Source organism: Phyllostomus discolor, chromosome X (genome assembly GCF_004126475.2).
Source record: "Phyllostomus discolor isolate MPI-MPIP mPhyDis1 chromosome X, mPhyDis1.pri.v3, whole genome shotgun sequence".
Classification (NCBI taxonomy): domain Eukaryota; kingdom Metazoa; phylum Chordata; class Mammalia; order Chiroptera; family Phyllostomidae; genus Phyllostomus; species Phyllostomus discolor.
The window spans coordinates 38,049,489-38,070,697 of record NC_050198.1 but is presented as its reverse complement, the minus strand read 5'-3'; the positions used below and the strand labels follow the sequence as shown (position 1 = coordinate 38,070,697).

The 21,209-nt window shown below is 40.8% G+C and overlaps 2 protein-coding genes across 6 annotated transcripts in view; one reads left to right on the top strand and one right to left on the bottom strand.

The window, feature by feature from the left end:
- The window catches only part of GAB3 (GRB2 associated binding protein 3), a 101,294-nt gene extending 85,888 nt beyond the window's left edge, over positions 1-15,406 (bottom strand). For all 5 annotated transcript variants that reach the window (XM_036016309.1, XM_036016308.1, XM_028523492.2 and 2 more), the window contains exon 1: positions 15,085-15,406. In XM_036016309.1, coding sequence (XP_035872202.1) covers positions 15,085-15,156 — 72 coding nt within the window. In that variant the 5' untranslated portion in view covers positions 15,157-15,406. The remainder of the gene's footprint in view (positions 1-15,084) is intronic.
- A 4,145-nt stretch (positions 15,407-19,551) lies between these two features.
- Positions 19,552-21,094, top strand: LOC114505722 (elongation factor 1-alpha 1-like; the record flags this gene model as incomplete). The annotated part of the gene is made up of 2 exons (XM_036016344.1): positions 19,552-20,137; positions 21,036-21,094. Coding segments are annotated over 2 exons (645 nt in total), but the record flags the coding sequence as incomplete, so codon positions are not given.
- Between the last annotated feature and the right edge of the window lie 115 nt (positions 21,095-21,209).

Below are 21,209 nucleotides of genomic sequence, written 5' to 3'. Positions count from 1 at the left end.
TATGGCTACAAGTAGTCCTCCTCCAAGCTCCTACATTCTGGTCATATCATTCTTCACTTTTATGCCCAAGTTCCTCTTACAATAGCAGTTGCTTTCTGTAGTTACTAGTATCTGCTTGCCCCATTTTTGCTCCCTCAGCTCTCTAACACCTGTGTAAACCACATACTATATCGAATTATCTCTGTTGAATACTTGGTGTGGCTTCTGTATTTCTGTCTAAGGCCTGACTGAAACAGTGTTTGGTGCCAAAAGCAGTCTAGAAAATAAACCTTTGCAATGACTTTGCATGACAGACAAAATGGAATTCAGAGCAAAGAATAGTACCACAAATAAATAAGGTCATTTCATAATGATGGAATGGTTATTTCATCAAAATAAAATAACAGTCTTAAATGTGTATGCAACTCTTCATGGAGCTTTGAAATGTATGAAGCAAAAACTGGTAAAACTTCAAGGTGAAATAGACAAACCCAGTTTTAATCTTAGATTTCAATACCTCTCTCTTAGTAATTGGTAAATCAATAAGACAGAAGAAAATCTAAAAAGATATAGAACTGAACAACACTATTAATCAAGGTGACCTAATTGACATTTATAGAACACTCCACCCAACAACAAATTGTAAAATTTTCTCAAGTGCACACAGAACATTTACCAACATAAACCATATGCTAGGTCAAGTCTCAACAAATTTACGAGGACTAAAATCATGCAAAGTATGTTGTTTAACCACAATGAAATGAAATTAGAACTAAAAACTAAATATAACACATAGGTCATGGAGGAAATACGAAGGGAAATTAGAAAATATCTTGAAGTGAATAGAAATGAAAACACAAGATAGCAGAATTTGTGGACTGCCACTAAAGCAGTGCCAAGGGAGAAATTCACAGCATTAAATGTCTATGTCAGACATTAAGAAAGGTCTCAAATCAATGGCCTCAGGGTCTACCTTCAGTGAGTTTCAGAAAAAGCACTGGCTCTTGTGTGGTCAAGGCTACGAGAATGAAGACACAAAAGACCACATATTCTATTATTTTATTTATATCAAATTACTAAAAAAAGCAAAACAGATTAGTTCTTTCCCAGTGCTAGAAGGAGTGGGGATTGACTGCAAATAGGCCAAGGGAAGTTTTTGAGGGAGCAGATATGTTCTAAAACTGGACTTTAATAAAGGTTGCATAGATATAGATTTACTAAAAATTACACAATTGTATACTTACAATGGATGAATAATATAGCTTATGTATGTGTGTACCTCAGTAGAGCTCTCTTTAAAAACCACTGGAATATGTGGGAACGCAGTCTAAGAATGTTAGCCTGAGAAAGACAGAATATACTATTGGATCAAGCTAACTGTATTGATGTGGGTACATTTACCAGAGATTTCCAATATACCACTGTATCTCCTGAAAGAATATTTTAGGGAGGACAGGTGATAAATGGAGTTTTGATACCTAGTCACACTTCAGAGTAGGATCAATGGGTCTATAGCAGTTCCTGAATGTGTAATTGGAACAGATATCACTGACAACTGATCCAATCCCCATCATCAGCCTTCTGGCCTGTGAAGCAATGGCTGTGAGAGTAGAAAGAGCAAAAATCGTTGGTACTCCCACATTCACTACCAGAATAGTAACTCAAAAGCATGCTTGGGAGACCCTGGCCAGGTAGCTCAGTTGGTTAGAACATTATCCCTATATGGCAAGGTTGTGGGTTAAATCCCTGGTCAGGGCACATACAAAAATCAACCGCTGAGTGTATAAGTGGAACAACAAAATGATGTTTCTCTCTCTCTCTAAAATCAATTAAAAAGACATTCTTGGGGGAAGACTAGGTGGAAGGTACACTCACCTCCTTCCAAGACCAAACTGGAATTACAACTAAAGTATAGAACAATCAACCTGAAAAACCAACTGAAGACTAGCTGAACAGAAGTGTAATAACCAAGAATTTACAGAAGAAACCACATCAAGAATGGTAGGAAGGGCGAAGACCAAAAAGGGGTGGCCCTACTCCCAGGGGTGGTGGCTGAGATACCGAAGGGGTATCTGACCTGCAACGGCTCTGCTTGAAGAGTGTGGGGTCAATGCCATACCCAGATCCCCAACCCAGAGCTCCAGAGCCAGGAAAAGGTGCCCACATGACTGTGAAAATCAGCAGGGATTCTGCCTACCAGGGAGAAAGAGGAGTCTGCTAGAGACACAGGCACAGGCACTTTCTTAAAGGGCCAAAACACAAAATTTCATTCACAGCCACCCATCCTGGGCTACAGTGGAGGGACTGCGGTGTGGACTAGAGTCCTGTGAGGGGAGACTGGGGTTTGTGGCTCTGGGGAGAGACCTGAAGGGGCAGCAACCAGGATCCCTGTCTTGAGACCTCTCCCACACTGCAGACACCATCTTTCTTGAGTGCAGCACTCCCTTCCTTATAGCATCAGTCTGGGGGGATGCAATAGCCACACCCTCCAGACTTCCTGTCACCCTCCTCTGCGCAGCTGAGGAGTCAGCTCATACCCTGCTGAGGAGTTGGTGGCCTGGGCAGGGGTGTAGAGGTGCAGGCAAACCCAGGGCGTGTCAGGACTGAGCTGTGTGGCTCTGGGACAGGGGCCACTCCTCCCTCCTTCCTCCAAGCCTGACCTGTGCTCCCCCTTACAGGAAATCCACCAGCCCCACCCTCCCAACTCCCAGCAGCCTGCACTGCTGAGCTTGGACTCCAGGAAGAATCTGGGACAGACAGAATTGTGTGGCTCTAGGTTGAGGGGGACATTTTTCCCTTGCACACCTAACTGGTACAGAGCCCTGCTTCACACAGCCAAATCTTGGTCTGTTTGGGCCTGATAAACTCTGGTGGCTTCACTCTGATGATTTCTCATGACACTGACACCCTACAAAGCTCTGTGGGCACCTGGAAGGTGGCAGCTAGACTTGGTGTACCATGGGACTATTGCTGAGTGGCCTCAGACTCAGCACTGGCATTGAGACTGAACCTGTTTCAATCTGGTGAAAACCACTCACCCCTACCTAGTGACTCACTGAGAATTTTCCTCATGCAACTTGAGTATGCCCAGAGGCTCTTTCAGTGACTGAGACTAACAAGCAGCCAGGAGGTAAAGACAGGAAGAGGTGGACCTTGGGGTGTCTTGGGCCTTTTGCTGAACTGTCACCAAACTCGGTGGTGGTGGAAGCCAGCCTTGGTACATAGCTTGGTCCCTCTCATGCACACCAAGGCCCAGCAGAGGCAGCCACAAACTACAGCTCTAAACAGGTTGCCCAGAGCCAGTCACAGGCAGCATCTGACATTGACCTGTACCAGAGTCCTTCCCAAAAGGTTCCAGAACCAACACACCCAGCGGCAAGCTTCAGAAAACATCACAGCAGGATCCAACTAGCTTTACAAGCGACATATCCAAAGGGAGATTTCAGTAGGCACCAGACGCTACCAAGGTGAATTCATATCAAGCATCTTCTCTGACCACAATGGTATGAAACTAGAAATCAATTCCAAGAAGAAACCCGAAAAACACACAAAGGCATAGAAGCTAAAGAACATGTTACCGAACAATAAATGGGTTGAAAATGTTATCAGGGATGAAATCAAATGATAACTTGAAACAAAAATGAGACCACAACCCAAAACCTATGGGACCTATCAAAAGCAGTCTTAAGAGGGATTCATAGCATTGTAGGCCTATCTCAAGAAACGAGAGAATGTCAAGTAAATAATATAAGTTTGCACTTATAGGAAATAGAAAAATAACAACAAACAAAGCCCAAGTACAGTAGAAGAATGAAAATATTAAGGATTAGAGCAGAAATAAATGAAATAGAATCTAAAAACAATACAAAAGATCAATAAAGCCAAAAGCTGGTTCTTTGAAGAGATAAACAAGACTGACAAACCTTTAACCAGACTCACCAAGAAAAAGAGGACCCAAATAAGTAAAATCAGGAATGAAAGAGAAGTAACAACTGACACCACAGAAGTACAAAGGATTGTTAAGAAATTACTATGAACAACTACATGCCAATTTATTGGACAATCTGGATGAAATGAATAAATACAACCTTTCAAAACTGAATCAGAACAAAAAAAAAACCTGATTCAGGAAGAATCATAAAATCTGAATAGACAGATTACAACTAGTGAAATTGAAGCATTAATCATATAAAACTCCCAACAATTAAACAAAAGTCCTGTGCCAGATAGCTTCACAGGTGAATTTTACCAAACATTCAAAGAAGACTAGATTATGGCAGAAGAGCAGACTTTTCACAGTCCAGAGGAAAGATCTAAAGATGTACTATTGTTCCTGACACTTGAAATTAAAATGTTACTTTAACATAGTCTATAATCAGTTAAAGATATATACCAAACCTCTAATGCAACCACTATAAAAAAACACAAAGAGGTATAGCCAACAAAGAAGATAAAATGGAATCATAAAATTTAATTAATCCAAAACAAGGCAGAATAGAGGAAAAATGAAAGAATAAATGAGACAACCAGCAAGATGGTACATTGAAAATACAAAAAGGAGACCTAAAGGCGAAGGTCATGCTGACATTGAGAAAGAAGCTTTGACAAACAGCCCCTATCCTGAATAAAAAACAGAAGATAAAAGAGTGACATCTTTAAGGCATTGAAAAAAGAAGTCAATCCAGAATTTCAGACCCAGTGAAAATATTTTTAAAACTGAAGACTAAGCCCTAGCTGGTGTGACTCAGTGGAGTGAGTGCCGGCCTGTTAACCAAAGGGTTGCTGGTTCGATTCCCAGTCAGGGCATATGCCTGAGTTGTGGGCCAGGTCTTCAGGTAGGGGGGCGTGCAAAAGGCAACCACACACCGATGTTTCTCGCCCTCTTTCTCCATCCCTTCCCCTCTCTAAAAATAAGTACATAAAACCTTAAAAATTTCAAAAAAAATCAAAGGCTAATTCTTAGACGAATACTGAGAGCATTCATTGCCAACAGATATAGAAAACATAAAATATTAGAGGAAGTTCTTTAGGCAGAAGGAATATAACAACGGACAGAAACTTGAACCTACAGAAATAAAGAATGCTAGATAGAATAAACAAAGAAAAGTAAATTTGATTTTTTCTCATTTTTAATTGCTTGAAAAGGTAAGTGGTTATCTAAAGTAAAATTAATAGCAATCTATCATGTGTTTATATTGTAAGTAAAAGTAAAATACATGACAACAATAGCACAAAGTTTATAAGGATAAATAAACTTGCCTCCTGCAAGCCCCCAACTGGGGACCTGGCCTGCAACCCAGGCATGTGCCCTGACCAAGAATTGAAGTGACAACCTATCAGTTCACAGGCAACCTATCATAAATATTGAGGTATTTTATCAAATTCTTTTTCTGCATCTATTGATATAATCATGTGTTTTTATCCTTCATTTTACTTATGTGGTATATCATGTTTATTGACTTGCAAATATTGTACCAACCTTGCATCCCGAGAATAAATCCTACTTGAGTGGAAGCATAAACCATGGTCATAAATAGGAAGAGTTAACATCATTAAAATGTCCATACTATGCAAAGCAATCAATTGATTTAACACAGTTTTTTAAAAATATTTTATTTCTTTATTTTTAGTAAGGGGAAGGGAGAGAAAGAGGGAAGCATCAATGTGTGGTGGCCTCTTGAGCGTCCCCTATTGGGGACCTGGCCCTCAACCCAGGCATGTGCCCTGACTGCAAATCGAACAAGTGACTCCCTGGTTCGCAGGCCAGCTATTCAATCCACTGAGCCACACCAGCCAGGGAAGATTCAACCAAATTTCTATCAACATACCAATGACATTTCACAGAACTACAACAAATATGCCAAAAATTTATATGAAACCACAAAAGACCCCGAATAGCACCACCAACCTTGAGAAAAAAAGAACAAAGTTGGAGGAATCACACTATCAAACTGTATTATAAGAACACAGGAATCAAAAGAGCTTGGTACTGGCATAAAAATAGGCATATAGATCAATGGAACATAATAAAGATCCCAGAAATAAACCCATGCCTTAAGAGTCAATTAATACTTGACAGAGGCAAAAACAAACAATGGGCTAAAGGTAGTATATTCCATAAGTGGTGTTGGGAAAATTGGATAGATCCATGCTTAAAAATGAAACTAGACCATTTTCTTATGCCACATAGCAGAATAAATTTGAAATGGAGTAAAGAATTAAATGTTAGACTCGAAACTATAAAAATCCTAGAAGGAAAGATAGGCAATGAAATCTCAGACATTGCTCATAGCAATATTTTTTCTAATATATCTCCATAAGCAAGGGAAACAAAAGGAAAAATAAAAAATGTTGCCCTAGCTGGTGTAGCTCAGTGGATTGAGCACCAGCCTGTGAACCAAAGGGCCACTGATTCAATTCCCAGTCAGGGCACATGCCTGGGTTGGGGACCAGGTCCCCAGTGGGGGCCACATGAGAGGCAACTATACATTGATGTTTCTCTCCCTCCCTTTCTGTCTCTCTAAAAAAAGATACTTAGTTTTATTTATAAAATCTTTATAATAAAGATTTTATTAATCTTTAAAAAAAGTGTTTACATAGCAAAACAAAAACATCAACAAAAGGAAAAAACAACCCACTGAATGTGAAAACATATTCACCGATACATCTGATAAGGGGTTACTATGCAAAGTTACAAAAACCTTACAAAGCTCAATACCAAAAAAAAAAAAAAAAAAAAACAATTAGAAAATGGGCAACTCTAGCTGGTGTGGCTCAGTGGATTGGGCTGTGGCCAGTGAACCAAAGGGCTGCTGGTTCAATTCGCAGTCAGGGCACAAGCCTAGGTTGTGGGCCGGGTCCCCAGTGTGGGGCATGTGAGAGGCAACCACACATTGATGTTTCTCTCTCTTTCTCCCTCTTTCCCTTTCTCTAAAAAATAAATAAATAAATAAATAAAATCTTAAAAAAAAGAGCCCTGGCTGGCATAGCTCAGTGGATTGAGCGTGGGCTGGGAACCAAAGTGTCCCAGGTTCGATTCCCACCTAGGGTACATTCCTGGGTTGCAGGCCATAACCCCCAGCAACCGCACATTGATGTTTGTTTCTCTCTCTCTCTCTCTCCCTCTCCCTCTCTTCCCTCCCTAAAAATAAATAAATAAAATATTTTAAAAATAAATAAATTTAAAAAAAAAGAAAATAGACAAAGGACCTGAATTGACACCTCTCCAAAGAGGACAGATGGCCAATAGACATATAAAAAGATGTTCAATATCACTAATTATCAGAGAAATACAAATTAAAACCACAGTGACATACCATCTCACACCTGTCAGAATGGCTGTCATCAATAAATCAACAAATAAGTGCTGGGGAGGATGTGGAGAAAGGGGAACCCTTTCCCACTGTTGGTGGGAATGCAGACTGGTGCAGCCACTGTGGAAAGCAGTATGGAGATACCTCAAATATTAAAAATGGATCTGCCTTTTGACCTAGCAATTCCACTTCTGAGAATATATACAAAGAAATCCAAAATATTAATTAAAAAGAACATAGCCCTGGCTTATAGAGCTCAGTGGATTGAGTGCTGGCTTACGAACTAAAGGGTTGCAGGCCAGGTCCCCAGGAGGGGGCGTGTGAGAGGCGACCACACACTGATGTTTCTCTCCCTCTCTTTCTCCCTCCTTCCCCCCTCTCTAAAAAAGTATATGCACCCCTATGTTCATTGCAGCATTATTTACAATAGCCAAGATTTGGAAGCAGCCCAAGTATCCATCAGTAGATGAGTGGGAATAAAAGCTGCGGCACATTTACTCAATGTAAAAAAGAAGTAATTCTTACCCTTTGCAATAGCAAAGTGAAATAAGCCAGTCAAAGACAAGTACCATATGATTTCATTTTTATGTGGAGTCTAAAATAAACTAATAAACAAAATAGAAAGATTCATAGATACAGAGAACATACTGAAAGCTGTCAGAGGGGAGGCAGGAGGGGGGCTGAGTAGAAAAGGTAAAAGGATTAAGCAAAAAAAATCAAACCCTCATAGACTGACCACAGTATAGTGATTACCAGAGGGAAGTCGGGAGGGAGATGAGAGGAAGTAGAAGAGGATAAAGATGGGATAAATGGTGACAGAAGGAGACTTGACTTGGAGTGGTGAACATACAATACACAGATGATGTGTTATGGAATTGTACATCTGAAACCTATATAATTTTTCTTAACCAATATCTCCCCAATGAATTCATTTAAAAAATACTATCAACCAACCTAATCTAATTAGTATTTATAGAACAGTCCACCCAATGAGAAGAATATACATTTTCTTTCTTTTTTTTTAAATATTTTATTTATTTATTTTTAGGGAGGGAAGGGAGGGAGGGAGGGAGAGAGAGAGAGAGAAACATCAATGTGCGGTTGCTGGGGGTTCTGGCCTGCAACCCAGGAATGTACCCTGGCTGGGAATCGAACCTGGGACACTTTGGTTCCCAGGCCGCGCTCAATCCACTGAGCTACGCCAGCCAGGGCATACATTTTCTTTCAAGTGCATGTGTAATACTCACCAAATGAAAATATATTGTGGGTCATAATATAAATTTAATAAATTTTAAAGAATAGAACTCATACAGAGTTTGTTCTTAGACCATAATTGAATTTAACTAGAAACTAATAACAGAAAGATATCTAGAAAATCCCCCAATATTTGAAATTAAACAAACAAACAAACAAAAAAACCCCTCTAGCCCTGGCTGGTATGGCTCAGTGGATGAGCACCAGGACTGCGAAGCAAAGGATCACCAGTTTGATTCCCATTCAGGGCACATGCCTAGGTTGCAGGCCAGGTTCCCAAAAAGGGGCAGCACACAAGCAACCACACACTGATGTTTCTGTCCCTTTCTTTCTCCCTTCCCTCCTCTCTTTATAAAAATAAAAAAATAAAATATTTTAAAAAAAACCCTCTAAACAACCCTTGGATCAAACAGGAAATCTCAGAGGGATATTAAAGAATAGTTTTAAATAAATTAAAATGAAAACACAATATATCAAATTTTGTGAGATGCACCTAAAGCAGTGCTGAGAAGTTTATAGTATTAAATGTTTATATTAGAAAAAAAATAAATTGAAAAATAAGAAAAATCTCAAATCAGTAATTTAAGTTTTCACCTGAAGAAACTAGATAAAGAGATACAATTAATCCCAAAACAATCAGAAGGAAGTAAATAGTAAAGATAACAGGATAAATCAATAAAATTTAAAGCAAAAAATCAAGAGAAGACCAATGAAACCCAATCCTAGTTATTAGAAAATATCAGTAAAATTGGCAAAACCTTAACCAGATTGATCATACGGGAAAAAAATAGAGAAGAAATAAACTACAGTATCATAAATAAAAGAGGAGGCGTCACTATAGATCCTACAAACATTAAATGGATAATAAGAGAATAATAAACATCTTCATGCCAATAAATTCAAAAACTAAAATAGAGAAAATCCTTGAAAAACATAAACTACCAAAGCCCATTCAAGAAACAATGAATAGTAGCTCAGTGGATTGAGCACGGGCTGCGAACCAAAGTGTCGCAAGTTCGATTCTGAGTCAGGGCACATGCCTGGGTTGCAGGCCACAGCCCCCAGCAACTGCACATTGATGTTTCTCTCTCTCTTTCTCCCTCCCTTCCCTCTCTAAAAATAAATAAATAAAATCTTAAAAAAAGAAACTATGAATAACCTGAATAGCCCTATACCTGTTAAAGAAATAGAAATTATAGTTAATAACCACCTCACAAAGAAAAGTCCAGGTCCAGATAGTTTCAATGGGAAATGTTTTGAAACAATAAAAGCCCCATAAATTAGATTTTAAAAAGTAATATTGAAGAAATTTTAAAGTAAATTATGGCTTTGATGTAATAAACTGCTAATCCATCTAACTAGTTAAAAAAATAATGGTGAATGTTACCAAACATTTAAGGAAGAAAGAATACCAGTTCTGCACAATGTCTTTCAGAAATAGAAGAGGTGGGAACGCTTCCCAACTCATTTTATCAGGCCCATATCATGCTAATATCAAAACCAGACAAAGATAGCACAAAAAGAGGAAAATTACAGATCAACATACCAAAGAGAAAAATATTATCAGCAAAATATTAACAAATTAAACACAGTAGTATATACAAAGGATAATATATTATTGGGGTGGCCAAAAAGTCTGTTTAGTTTTTTTCCATAAAATAAAACATACATTTTTCATTTTCACCAATAATTTTATTGATTTCAATATTTTGAGTATGTGGGCTATCTCCCACTATTGGCATCTAGTGAGTAGAGGCCAGGGGTGCTGTTAAATATCTTCCTATGCATAAGACACCCCACAGCAAAGAATTATTTGACCAAAATATCATCAGTACCAAGAAACTTCATAAACCACTTTTGACATTTGAGCATCTTCTCCCTACACTGCACAAATCTTTTTTTTTTTTGCATTTCAGTTGCATTTTTACCTTTGTTGAAATAATGAAATATAATTTGACAAAAATGTTGTGTATTTTCTCCCATCTTCAATATTAAAATGGCTACACAAAAATTCACCAATTTTGATAACTTGTTTTAAATGCACACTGATATGACAGCTGTCACAATACAATCTATCAAAATTGTTCTGAATGAAGCTAAAGACAACTAAGCAGTACTGGAGCCATCATATGGACAAATCTAAATGAACTTTTTGGCCAACCCAATATAATCCAGTGAAGCTTAACCCAGAAGTTCAAGACTGGCTCAACATGCAAAAATCTATCAGAATAATTCGCCATAGTAACAGACAAAGAATAAAACGCATATTTTTTAAAATCCTCACCTGAAGATATGTTATTGATTTTAGGGAGAGAATGAGAGAAACACTGATATGAGAGAAAGATCTATGGGTTGCCTCCAATACGTGCCCCAATGGGAGATCAAAGTCAAAACCTTGGTATGTGCCCTGATCCAGGATTGAACCCACAACATTTTGGTGTATGGGATGATGCTCCAATCAACTGAACCACCCAGCCAGGGCAGTATTATTCTTTTTATAGATGCAGGAAAGGTATTTAACAAAATCCAATTCACAATAAAAAGTCTAGGCAAACTAGCGATATAAGGGAACTTCCTGAACTTGAAAAAAGGCCCCTACAAAATGCCTACAGAAAACATACTTAAAAGGTGAAAAACAGTTCTTTCCCCTTAAGATCTGGATAAATTCAAGGATGACTGCTTTCATGATTTCTGTGTAACGCTGACAGTACCACAGGTTCTAACTATAAGCAAGGCTACTAGAACTAGTGAGTTTATCAGTGTTGCAGAATACAAGGATATTATTTAAAATCACCTGATAGCCCTGGCTGGTGTGGCTAAGTGGATTGAGTGACAGCCTGGGTTTTGGGCCAGGTACCCAGTAGGGGGCGTGCAAGAGGCAACCACACATTGATGTTTCTCTCCCTTTCTTTCTCCCTCCCTTCCCCTCTCTCTAAAAATAAATAAAATCATATATACATATACAGAGAGAAAATGAACCACAGCATACCCCTCATGCCTTTTACAAAATGTAACTCAAGTAGATCATTGATCTAAATCAGGGGTGTCAAACTCATTTTTACCGGGGGCCACATCAGCCTTATGCTTGCCTTTAAAGGGCCAAAATAATTTCAGGACTGTATAAATGTAACTACTTCTTAACTGTTAAGGAGTTGAAATTACATTCGGCCCTTTGTAGACAACTGCGAGGGTGATGTGGCCCCCAATGAAAATGAGTGACACCCCTGATCTAAATATAAAACATAAAACTTTTAGGAAAAAACCATAGGAGAAAATCTTTAGTGTCTAGGGCTAGGTGAAGCATCCTTAAATTTGACACTAAAAGTATAATTCATAAAAGAAAAATAGATAAATTGGACTTAATCAAAAATTTGAAATCCTTGTTCTAGAAAAGATATCATAAATAGAATGAAAAAAAAAACCCTATACACTGGTAGAAAATATTTGCAAATTATACACCCAACAAAGAACTTACATGCAGATATAAAAACAGTACCTGGGCTCTTAGTGTTGCTTTGAAGACTCAAAGGATAACAGAAGTACAGGGCCTGGCACATACAACCATTCAACAAATTTAAGTTATTATAATTTTATTATCATTGGTGTTACAGCATTCTTTAAAATTGAGAAAATAAAGCAAGGCAAATGTTCATTAATAGGCAAATTGTTAAATTATGTTACATCTATTACAAGGAATATTAGGCAATGGTTTAGCAGAATGAAGTGAATCTATATGCATTAACCAGATGTCCAGGATTGTGCAAAAAGAAAATTGTAGGACAATTTTATAGTATGATCTCATGTGTGCAAAAAGAAAATTATGTCTTTTGTAGAAATTTTTCTAGGATGATACTCACCAAACTGCTAACAGTTGTTATCCCTAGGGAGTGGAGTGGGGAGTCAGGAGGGGTGCACGGAAAAGGTAGGATGTAGAGGAAAATTAAAGAGGGTCTTTCACTTTTTATTCAATTTATTCCTTGATTGTTTGAATTTTTACAAGAATATGTCCCAATATTACTTGTGAAACAAGAAACATAAAGGAAAAGAATTAACCATCTTTTCAAAGAGCAGTGATAAAAATAACTTACTGATTGCCTTGGCTCATGGAGTCAAGAGGATGAAGGACAAGCTTACCTTGGACTGAAAGACTTCACTGAAAACAAACTGAAGTTCCATTTGTAACTTAACAAACATTAAAGGAGTGCTGCTTGTTGACCTGGCAGCACAAAGAACTGAGTTACTGCCCTTTGTGTGACAAACTTGCTTTGTTATGTTATTGTGCTACAAGTGTTAAGACTGTGGAGTTATTGAAGTCAGGGATCAAATCTTTTTTGCTCTGTATCTCTCGCTGGTGACACAGGGCCTGGTTCAGAGTTGGCACTCAATTAAAGGGAGGACATGACAAGATCTTAATTAAAGTTGGCTGTGAATAATAGTGCTGTCCTTGCCCCACTGAACTGACACACCGTCGCCATCTAGTGGCAACAAGGGATTCCTACAGAATTTAGAGATGAGAGAAAGGGGAGTCTTAGGTGTGTTCCAGACACCTTTCAACCAAATGGCATTGACCCTAAATAGAAAAAAAAAAGCCCAATCATGAGCTAAAAGGGCAATGTTCATGTATTGGAGTATTGATAAGATGTCAATCTAGATAACTCATATGTGAAGTCTCCTCTATCACCACCCCACTATCACAAACACCTACCTACCTATAAGCTGTGCAAAGTCCACACTTGCCACACCTCCCCTGCACCCAAAAAGAATGAAACACGTCTGATAATAGGTATATACACTCATGCTTTCCCAATGTTGACAAAATACTAAAAAACTTTTTCCCTAAGCCAGTGTGGTCAGGACAAGACACGAAACAGGACTGGAAAAAAATCTTCCATAAACTTTGCCCTCCAGGTTCACCATCTTTCTGAGTTATCTATTGAAGAATGAGTGACACTCAGAAAATATCTAGTGAACCTTTAAAATGTCTCACATTCCAAAGGGAAACAAGGAATAGCACATCTTGGGCTGGCCCCTAAGCACCATGCTGCGACAAACCCTCACCTGCCCAGGAAGGTCCTGGGGAGTATGCTTTTGTCTCTTGCTTCATTTGAATATGAATGAGTCTTCAAACCGGCTTCAGTGTTTTTTAGGGAAGCAGCTGGGTGATTCAGAGGCTGAGAAATATTGGACCTCGTGTTTATAGACTTGGGGACTCAAAACAAAAATTTTGAAGGAACACACTGGTACTTAATGTAAAAAATCTTGGTATGTATAGATCTGTGACACCTATATGATAAGTAGAACAATGTTCCTGTAAAATGTTGCTCAGCAGAACAAACATCAAAAAAACCTTTCCAAAGATTCCTAAGAGTGATACTGTCTAGCCTAGGATCAGTGGAAATGGGGACCCCAAGCAGTTGTATGCTCAGGAAAGGCTGCTGTCTCACATTCTGGAAGCATACATACATGCTTCAAGTTTTCTTAGAATCCCACCTCCTCCACTTCCACACAGTATGTGCCTCATAAATGTAGGAACCAAAACAGTGCTGAAATTGGCTGAAACTCGGACACCAGTTTGGGAGCGTGCCATAAACAAGAGATTTGTGGGTGGGCTTTTGTGGAGCAGAGCAGACATGAGTGTGTTTGTTGCTAGCACCCTGCTCTGGAGTTGCAGAGAAATTGGGAATTATTAACAAGATGGATCCATCAAGCTACTCCCAGCCTAAAAAAAGCAAGAAGCCCTAATATCTATTTATATGCAAATCCCTAAGGGCTGAAGTGGTTCTTCCTAATGGATGAAGAACACTCAGTAGCAATCAAGTCTTCAAGTGGAATGTTTTTTAGACCTTACTGAGGGTGCTGATGGAGATAATGAACGTTTGAGCTGTGGGCAGTGCATTTAAAATGGTAATGCAATATGTAGGAAGATGTGCTCTTCCCAGTGTCCCTTATTTCATACTAGCAAAAGTCCGCGGTTCCTGCTGGTACTAGAAAAAAAGCAACGTGTCAGCATAAAGAAAAAGCTGAGAAGAGACAGCATGAGAAACGAGTTATACTCTGTGGAAGGTTCCAGATAGGAGTGTCCGATGACAGTTACAAGAAAGAGTACTCCTTACGGTCCAAGTGGAATGCAGGCCCCGTTCCTCGGTGCTTCTTTCTAACCCCTACCCTGTTCTCCTCGCCGGGCAATGGAACTCAGGGGCACCCCTCTCCAGAGACAAGGCACTAGAGATGTCTCCTTGCGCTTCTGCACCGAGAATGGTGCCTGGTGCCTCAGCCCCAACCCGCCTTCCTCTTCTAGGGTGATAGGGTGAGCGGCGGTCTGGAGCCGCGGAGCCCCGCAAGCCAAGAGTTACCGGGCCCCTGCCCGCCTGCTGGACATTGGCTCGACGTGCGATTTCGCTTTCGGTGGATCGGCCTTGCCTGCAGCCCCGAGCGCTGGGAGCGGCTGCTTTGGGGGTGCAGAGAACCCCGGGGCTCCCCGTGGCTACCCCGCGGATGGGGACACGAGAACGAGAGGGCGGGCGGCGCCCCTACTCACGTAGCGCTGCAGTTTCCTCTCGGGTGGAGACTTGACGAGCCAGCCGGTGCACACAGCGTCGCCCGAACTCATCGTGGCCGCCGCTGCCGCCGCTTCCTCCAGCTGGGTCGGCCGGCCGCGGCCGGAGGAAGTCGGGCCAGGGATGCCGACGGGGCGGGCCCAGCGCCCGCCCTCCCAGCGCCGCCCCGTGCGGCCGCCGCGACCCCCGCCTCCGGCCGCCGCGCCCCCCTGGGAGGGGACGGGCGCCACCGCCCGCGGCGAGAGACCGCGGGGGGGAAGCAGGCAGCAAAAATCGGGAAGCCCCTTCGAACAAGAGCCCGGCCAAGTGGCCACTAGACGCACCACGAGAGAGCGCGCGGAAGGAGCCCCGTGACCTATACAGAGTGCAGTGCAGTGCAGTACGGAACTGTCCCCTGTTGCCTTCACCCCCACCCGTGACCAGTCACGTCAAAAGGGCTGGTCCTGGGTACCGAAAGCCCAAACTTGTTATCTGCACCTGCCGTGTATATAGTGAGGCAGTAAGAAAAGCATCGCCTCCTCTTTGACCTCCCTGTTCCACTTGATTGTTTGCAGACAAATGGTTCTTAGGGGGACTGAAGTTTTGTTACCCCCAAATAGGCCTTTTGGGATACTGATTTTAAGCTTATTGTTAAGAAACAAAAGACTCAGGAGGAATCCTTGACCCTCCCCCCGCTCCTGCCTAAGAGGTTCAGATGGAAAAACCTACTTTAAAAGGCACTCCTTAAAACGGGACCAAAAGCTCCATCAGTCATTGCAGCCATCTCTAGAGGTTTTATATCCTATAACCTCTACAACCTTTATTTGACGTGTATAAGATATAGAGACAAGGAAGATCACAGAAGTTTATACGTGCACACACACAAGTGTACCACAGTCCTTATATCTATAATTGGTCTTGAGGCTATAATTGGTCTTTATAACTTCCTTCTTCCACCACCCTCCCTGTTCTCCCTTTGCTCTCCAGCCAGGATCTCAGATGGTCACAATTCACCTGGTGCATGACCCAAATATTTACTCCCATCAAGTCTGAATCCTCAGGAGTCCTGCCAGGTGGTAGTAATGGGAGGTGCCCCAGGGGATTTTTTGGATTCCATTCACAGTCCTAATCTTCTTGTTTACCAGCAATCCACTTTCCATATGATAATCCCCCATCCAAGCCAGCTCAGAAGATTCGTGGTTTGCCTGTTGGTTGAACAAAGAACCCTAAATGGCCAGATGGCAATCTCAATCTACAATTTGATAGAACCAATGTTGCAGCTGTGGTAGAAACATTCCTACCTTGGGAACCAGGGGAGCTCAAAGTTGTGGGATGGGAAGAGACACTTTGAGGGTGGATTATTAGATATGACAGTGAGACGAGTCACATCCACTTTCACCTCTTAATTCCTGGACCCATTGATTCTGGCTATGCAAAATCAGCACCATATAGTGGTCATCAGTTCAAAGTGTTTACCTCATACTGTAAGACAGAAACTCCACCTTTCAGTGTATTTTTTTACCTGACTAGTGCAGTAACTGAGTCTTTAATAGATGGACCACTCCACCATCCTAACAGGCCAGGTGTTTCAGGGCAATGAGGTTCATGGTAAGGCTAGTGCAGTCTCAGCATGAGCACACTCATTGTGTCTTTTGTTTTATAATGATTTCTTGGTTGGAAGCACTATTATGCGAGATACTGTGGCAGTGAATAAGGTGCAGTAAGTCTATGGGTGGTAATGCTGGCAGAAATGTGGATTACAGTAAGTGCCTATTCAAGTGAGGAAAAATTGCTGTCCCCTACAGACAAGTGTGGTCTGATTTCATCAATCTGTCACACTGGCTGGCCCACCAGGGAATGCTACCTTATGGGGGGCTCAGTGTTGGTCTCTGCTGTGGGCAGGTTGAGTGCATGGCAATGACAGTGGCAGTGGCTGTGACCATATCAATTGATGCCAGCCTCTGGGACCCTCACCACTCATTACTGATTCCCTTAAGCTTGCTCTCATCTCTGAAAAAATAAAATCCCCTCATAACACTCTCCTCAGTTCAACCCACTGAGTCTACCATTTGCTTCCTTCTGAGACCTTGACCAATATACTTAGTCATGAAACCCTATGATGTTACAGGTGTGAGTCAAAGGAAAGGGTGTCATGCAGCAGTAGGGACACAAACATGTGAGCCACTTGCTTGAGCAACTTTGCTGTATCTTCCAGACCTGCTTGAGCCTGGTCTCAAATATTCCACTTGCAGAGGGTGATCAATTAGCACTCAATTTATCAGGAGTAGCTGAAATTACACAACACCTTGGTGCCCCATAGTCAGACATTCAGACTTGACCATAGCCCAGGAGCCAGCCAGAAGCTGCAAGTCTAAAGGAAAATATTGATACTTCTTTTGCTTCAGAACTCTAATTGTCCGCTGTATGTTTCTCCTATTGGAACTTGCCAGAGATTCCATGTAGCCTCCCATGGTGTCAGGGGGCTCTGTGCATGTTAGATCTGCATGATCATAAAGTGTCCTGGACCTGCTGCAGAGTCTTTCTTTACCCTGGGCCACACTGAAAACATGCAACCTTACAGATCACTTGCCACATGCATTGGTGTGACATAATTAAGTGTATGATATGTTGCCTGCAGAATCTGAAGAGCCCCACCAAGTGCCGTACCTCTTTCTGAGTAGTAGGTGGTATGAGGTACAGCAACTTGTTGAATACCTGACATGGTCCAGACCATCTCAAAACAGCATTGAGGGTCATACTCTTGAGTTTTTGTGGGTTTTATCTCCCATCCTCTGGCATACATGTGTCTTAATAAAGCATCTATGCTATCTGTTGCTCGCCAAGTCCAGTAAGTAAAATGCCTTCATTGCAATAAACCAGCAATGTTCACCATGGTTATATCAGCAATCAAGCTCCACTCCCCCTGGATTATGACAATAAGCCAGAGGATAGGCATGGCTCTTAGATAAGGCTCTAAAGTCAGACTTCTGTTCCTTCCAGATGAAAGCAAGCTGCTTCAGATAGTATCTGCTGACTGAGAGAGAAAAGATCATTTGTCAGAAAAATAGCCACTTACCAGGTGCCAGGGTCTGTGCTGATTTGACCTAGGAAAAAAACATCAACCAGAATAGCTTCAATTCAAGTCACAACCTGATTAATTTTGTGATCACCCATTATTCACCCCCAGGCTAACCATGAAGGTTACATAAGGATGTGATTCCTGCATCTTTCAGAGTGTACTGCTCTCCCTTCCAGAGGAAACCAAGTTGCTTCTTTGTGGTCACTCCTCCTCAGTTCCTAGGGAGAGATGACCTCTACATATCACAGTTTTCATTTTCCTCTCATCAAGCCCCATCCCACTTTCTTTGCACTCCAGCCTGGGGAGAGGAGGCTTTAAATAGAAAGTGGTTTTCATTACCTGGATTCTCTCTGTGGCTTCCCCATTTATTATTTATTTAAAATATGTTTAGTTTGGCAGTTCATTAAGTACTGTAGATCTTATAACTAGAAGGATTTGTGAAAATAAATGTCCACTGTTATGGAAGAGTTTCTATTTCAATTATGTTATGATGGGCAAAATGGCCATGCATCTAGCTTATTCTCCATGAAAAGAAAGAACATTTAAAAGTAAAATGTCTTTTACCCTGGCTGGTGTGGCTCAGTGGATTGAGTGCTGGCCTGTGAAGTGGGTCACCAGTTCTGTTCCCAATAAGGGCACGTGTCCGGGTTGTGGACCAGGTCCCCGACTGGGGGTATGAGGGAGGCAAACAGTGGATGTATCTCTTACGCATCGATGTTTCTCTCATTCTGTTTCTCCCTCCCTTCCCATCTCACTAAAAGTAAGTAAACTCCTTAAAAAATAAATAAAAATAAAATGTCTCTCCAATTTCTGGATCAGGGACAGACATGGGGTGATAGCTTACATGTGCATGATAAGGGAAGAAGGCTGTGCCTTCCTATAATTCCCGTTCCCAGCCAGCTGTTGTTCAAATAATCTATAAAGCACATGAATTAAAGGACTAGACTGCCATGGTATAATTTCAGATAGGGAAACACTCTTTTTGCCTATAAGAACACCTGTAAAGTGCTTCTCTGAGAGTGAAAGCAATCTAATTTCTATCTGAAATATGAAAATTTGACTTTATTATTATTAATGATAGTCTTTTTCATGTTTTATGAAAAATCCTGACTTCATATCCATTATTATAACATTTAAAATAGTGAGGCTTTTAGCCCTGGCCAGATGGCTCAATTTGTTGGAGCATTACCCCAAGAGTTGTAGATTTGATCCCCGGTCAGGGTGCATACAGGAGGCAACCAATCAATGTTTCTTTCTCGCATCAATGTTCCTCTCTTTCCCTCTCTAGTCCCTTCTCTCTCTATAATCAGTAAAACATTTTTACAAATTATTAAAAAATAAAATTGGCTACAAACCTGACACAGTAGCATTTGTGCCAATTTTTAGTTGAAATGGTGACAATGCTAACATGCCTTGGTTCAAGGGATGGAAGGTCACCTATAAAGATGGCAATGCCAGTGGAACCACATTGTGTGAAGCTCTGGATTACATCCTGCCACCGATTTACTCAAGTGACAAGCCCCTGTGTCCACCCATCCAGGACTTCTACAAAATTGGTGGCATTGGTACTGTCGCTGTGGGCCAAATGGAGACTGGTGTTCTCAAACCCTGCATGGTGGTCACCTTTGCTCCAGTCAGTGTTACAACTGAAGTAAAGGCTGTTGAAATGCACCATGAAGCTATGAGTAAAGCTCTTCCTGGGGCCAATGTGGGCTTCAACGTCAAGAACCTGTCTGTCAAAGATGTTTGCCATGGCAGTGTGGCTGGAGACAGTGAAAATGACCCACCAATGAGAACAGCTGGCTTCCTGGCTCAGGTGATTATCATGAAGCATCCAGGCCAAGTCAGTGTTGGACATGCACCTGTGCTGGATTGTCATCTACCTCACGTTGCTTGCAAATTTGCTGAGCTAAAGGAGAAGATTGATCATGGTTCTGAGAAAAGACTGGAAGATGGCCTGAATTTTGTGAAACCTGGTGATGCTGCCATTTTTATTTTTATTTTAATCAATCAATTAATTAATTTAAAAGAGAAGCCTGGAGAAGGGCAGGCTGGCTCTTTTTTTAAAGGATTTATGTATGTATGTATGTATTTATTTATTTTTAGAGAGAGGGGAAGGGAGGGAGAAAGAGAAGGAGAGAAACATCAATGTGTGGTTGCTCTTAAGCACCCCACACTGGGGACCTGGACCGCAACCCAGGCATGTGCCCTGACTGGGAATCAAACCTGCGACCCTTTGGTTTGCAGCTTGTGCTCAATCCACTGAGCTATGCCAGCCAGGGCAAGTTACTAGTTTTTAAAATCAGTATTTTTAATGAAAACAACTTGACCAAAAACATGTCACAGAATTTTGAAACCCATGAAAACAAAGTTTAATGATAAAAAATGAAATTGTTGTCACAAGTCCAAATCAAACACTTCTCAACTCATTCTATGAGGACAGTATAACTCTGATGCCAAAACCAGAGAACTACAGTAAAAATAATTTTAAAAAACTTCAGACCAATATGCCTAATGAATGTAGATTTGAAAATTCTTAACAAGATGGTAGCAAGTAGAATTTACAAATATATAACATTTTATACACCATGACAAGGTAAGGTTTATCCTTGAGCTGCAACACTCATTTAATATATGAAAACCAATCAATGCAATCCATCACATGAACAAGCAAAAGAAGGAAAGTCCCACAATTATATCAACTGATGTAGGACGAGCATTTGACAAAACCCCACACCAATTCATGACAACAACTCTAATAAAACTAGGAATAGAGGGAGAATGTCCTCAAGTTGTTAATAAACATCTACAGAAGACATATGACTAACATCATACTTAATGGTGAAAAACTGGACACGTTCCTCCTAAAATTAGGAACAGACAAGGATATCCACTCTCACTACTCTAGTTCAACATGGTATTGGGAGTTCTAGTCACTGGAATAAGTCCAAAAAAGAAGAAAACAACAACAACAACAAAAAGAAACAAAAGGCACACAGATTGGGGAGGAAGAAATAAAACTGTCTCAATTTACAGAGGTAATTGTCT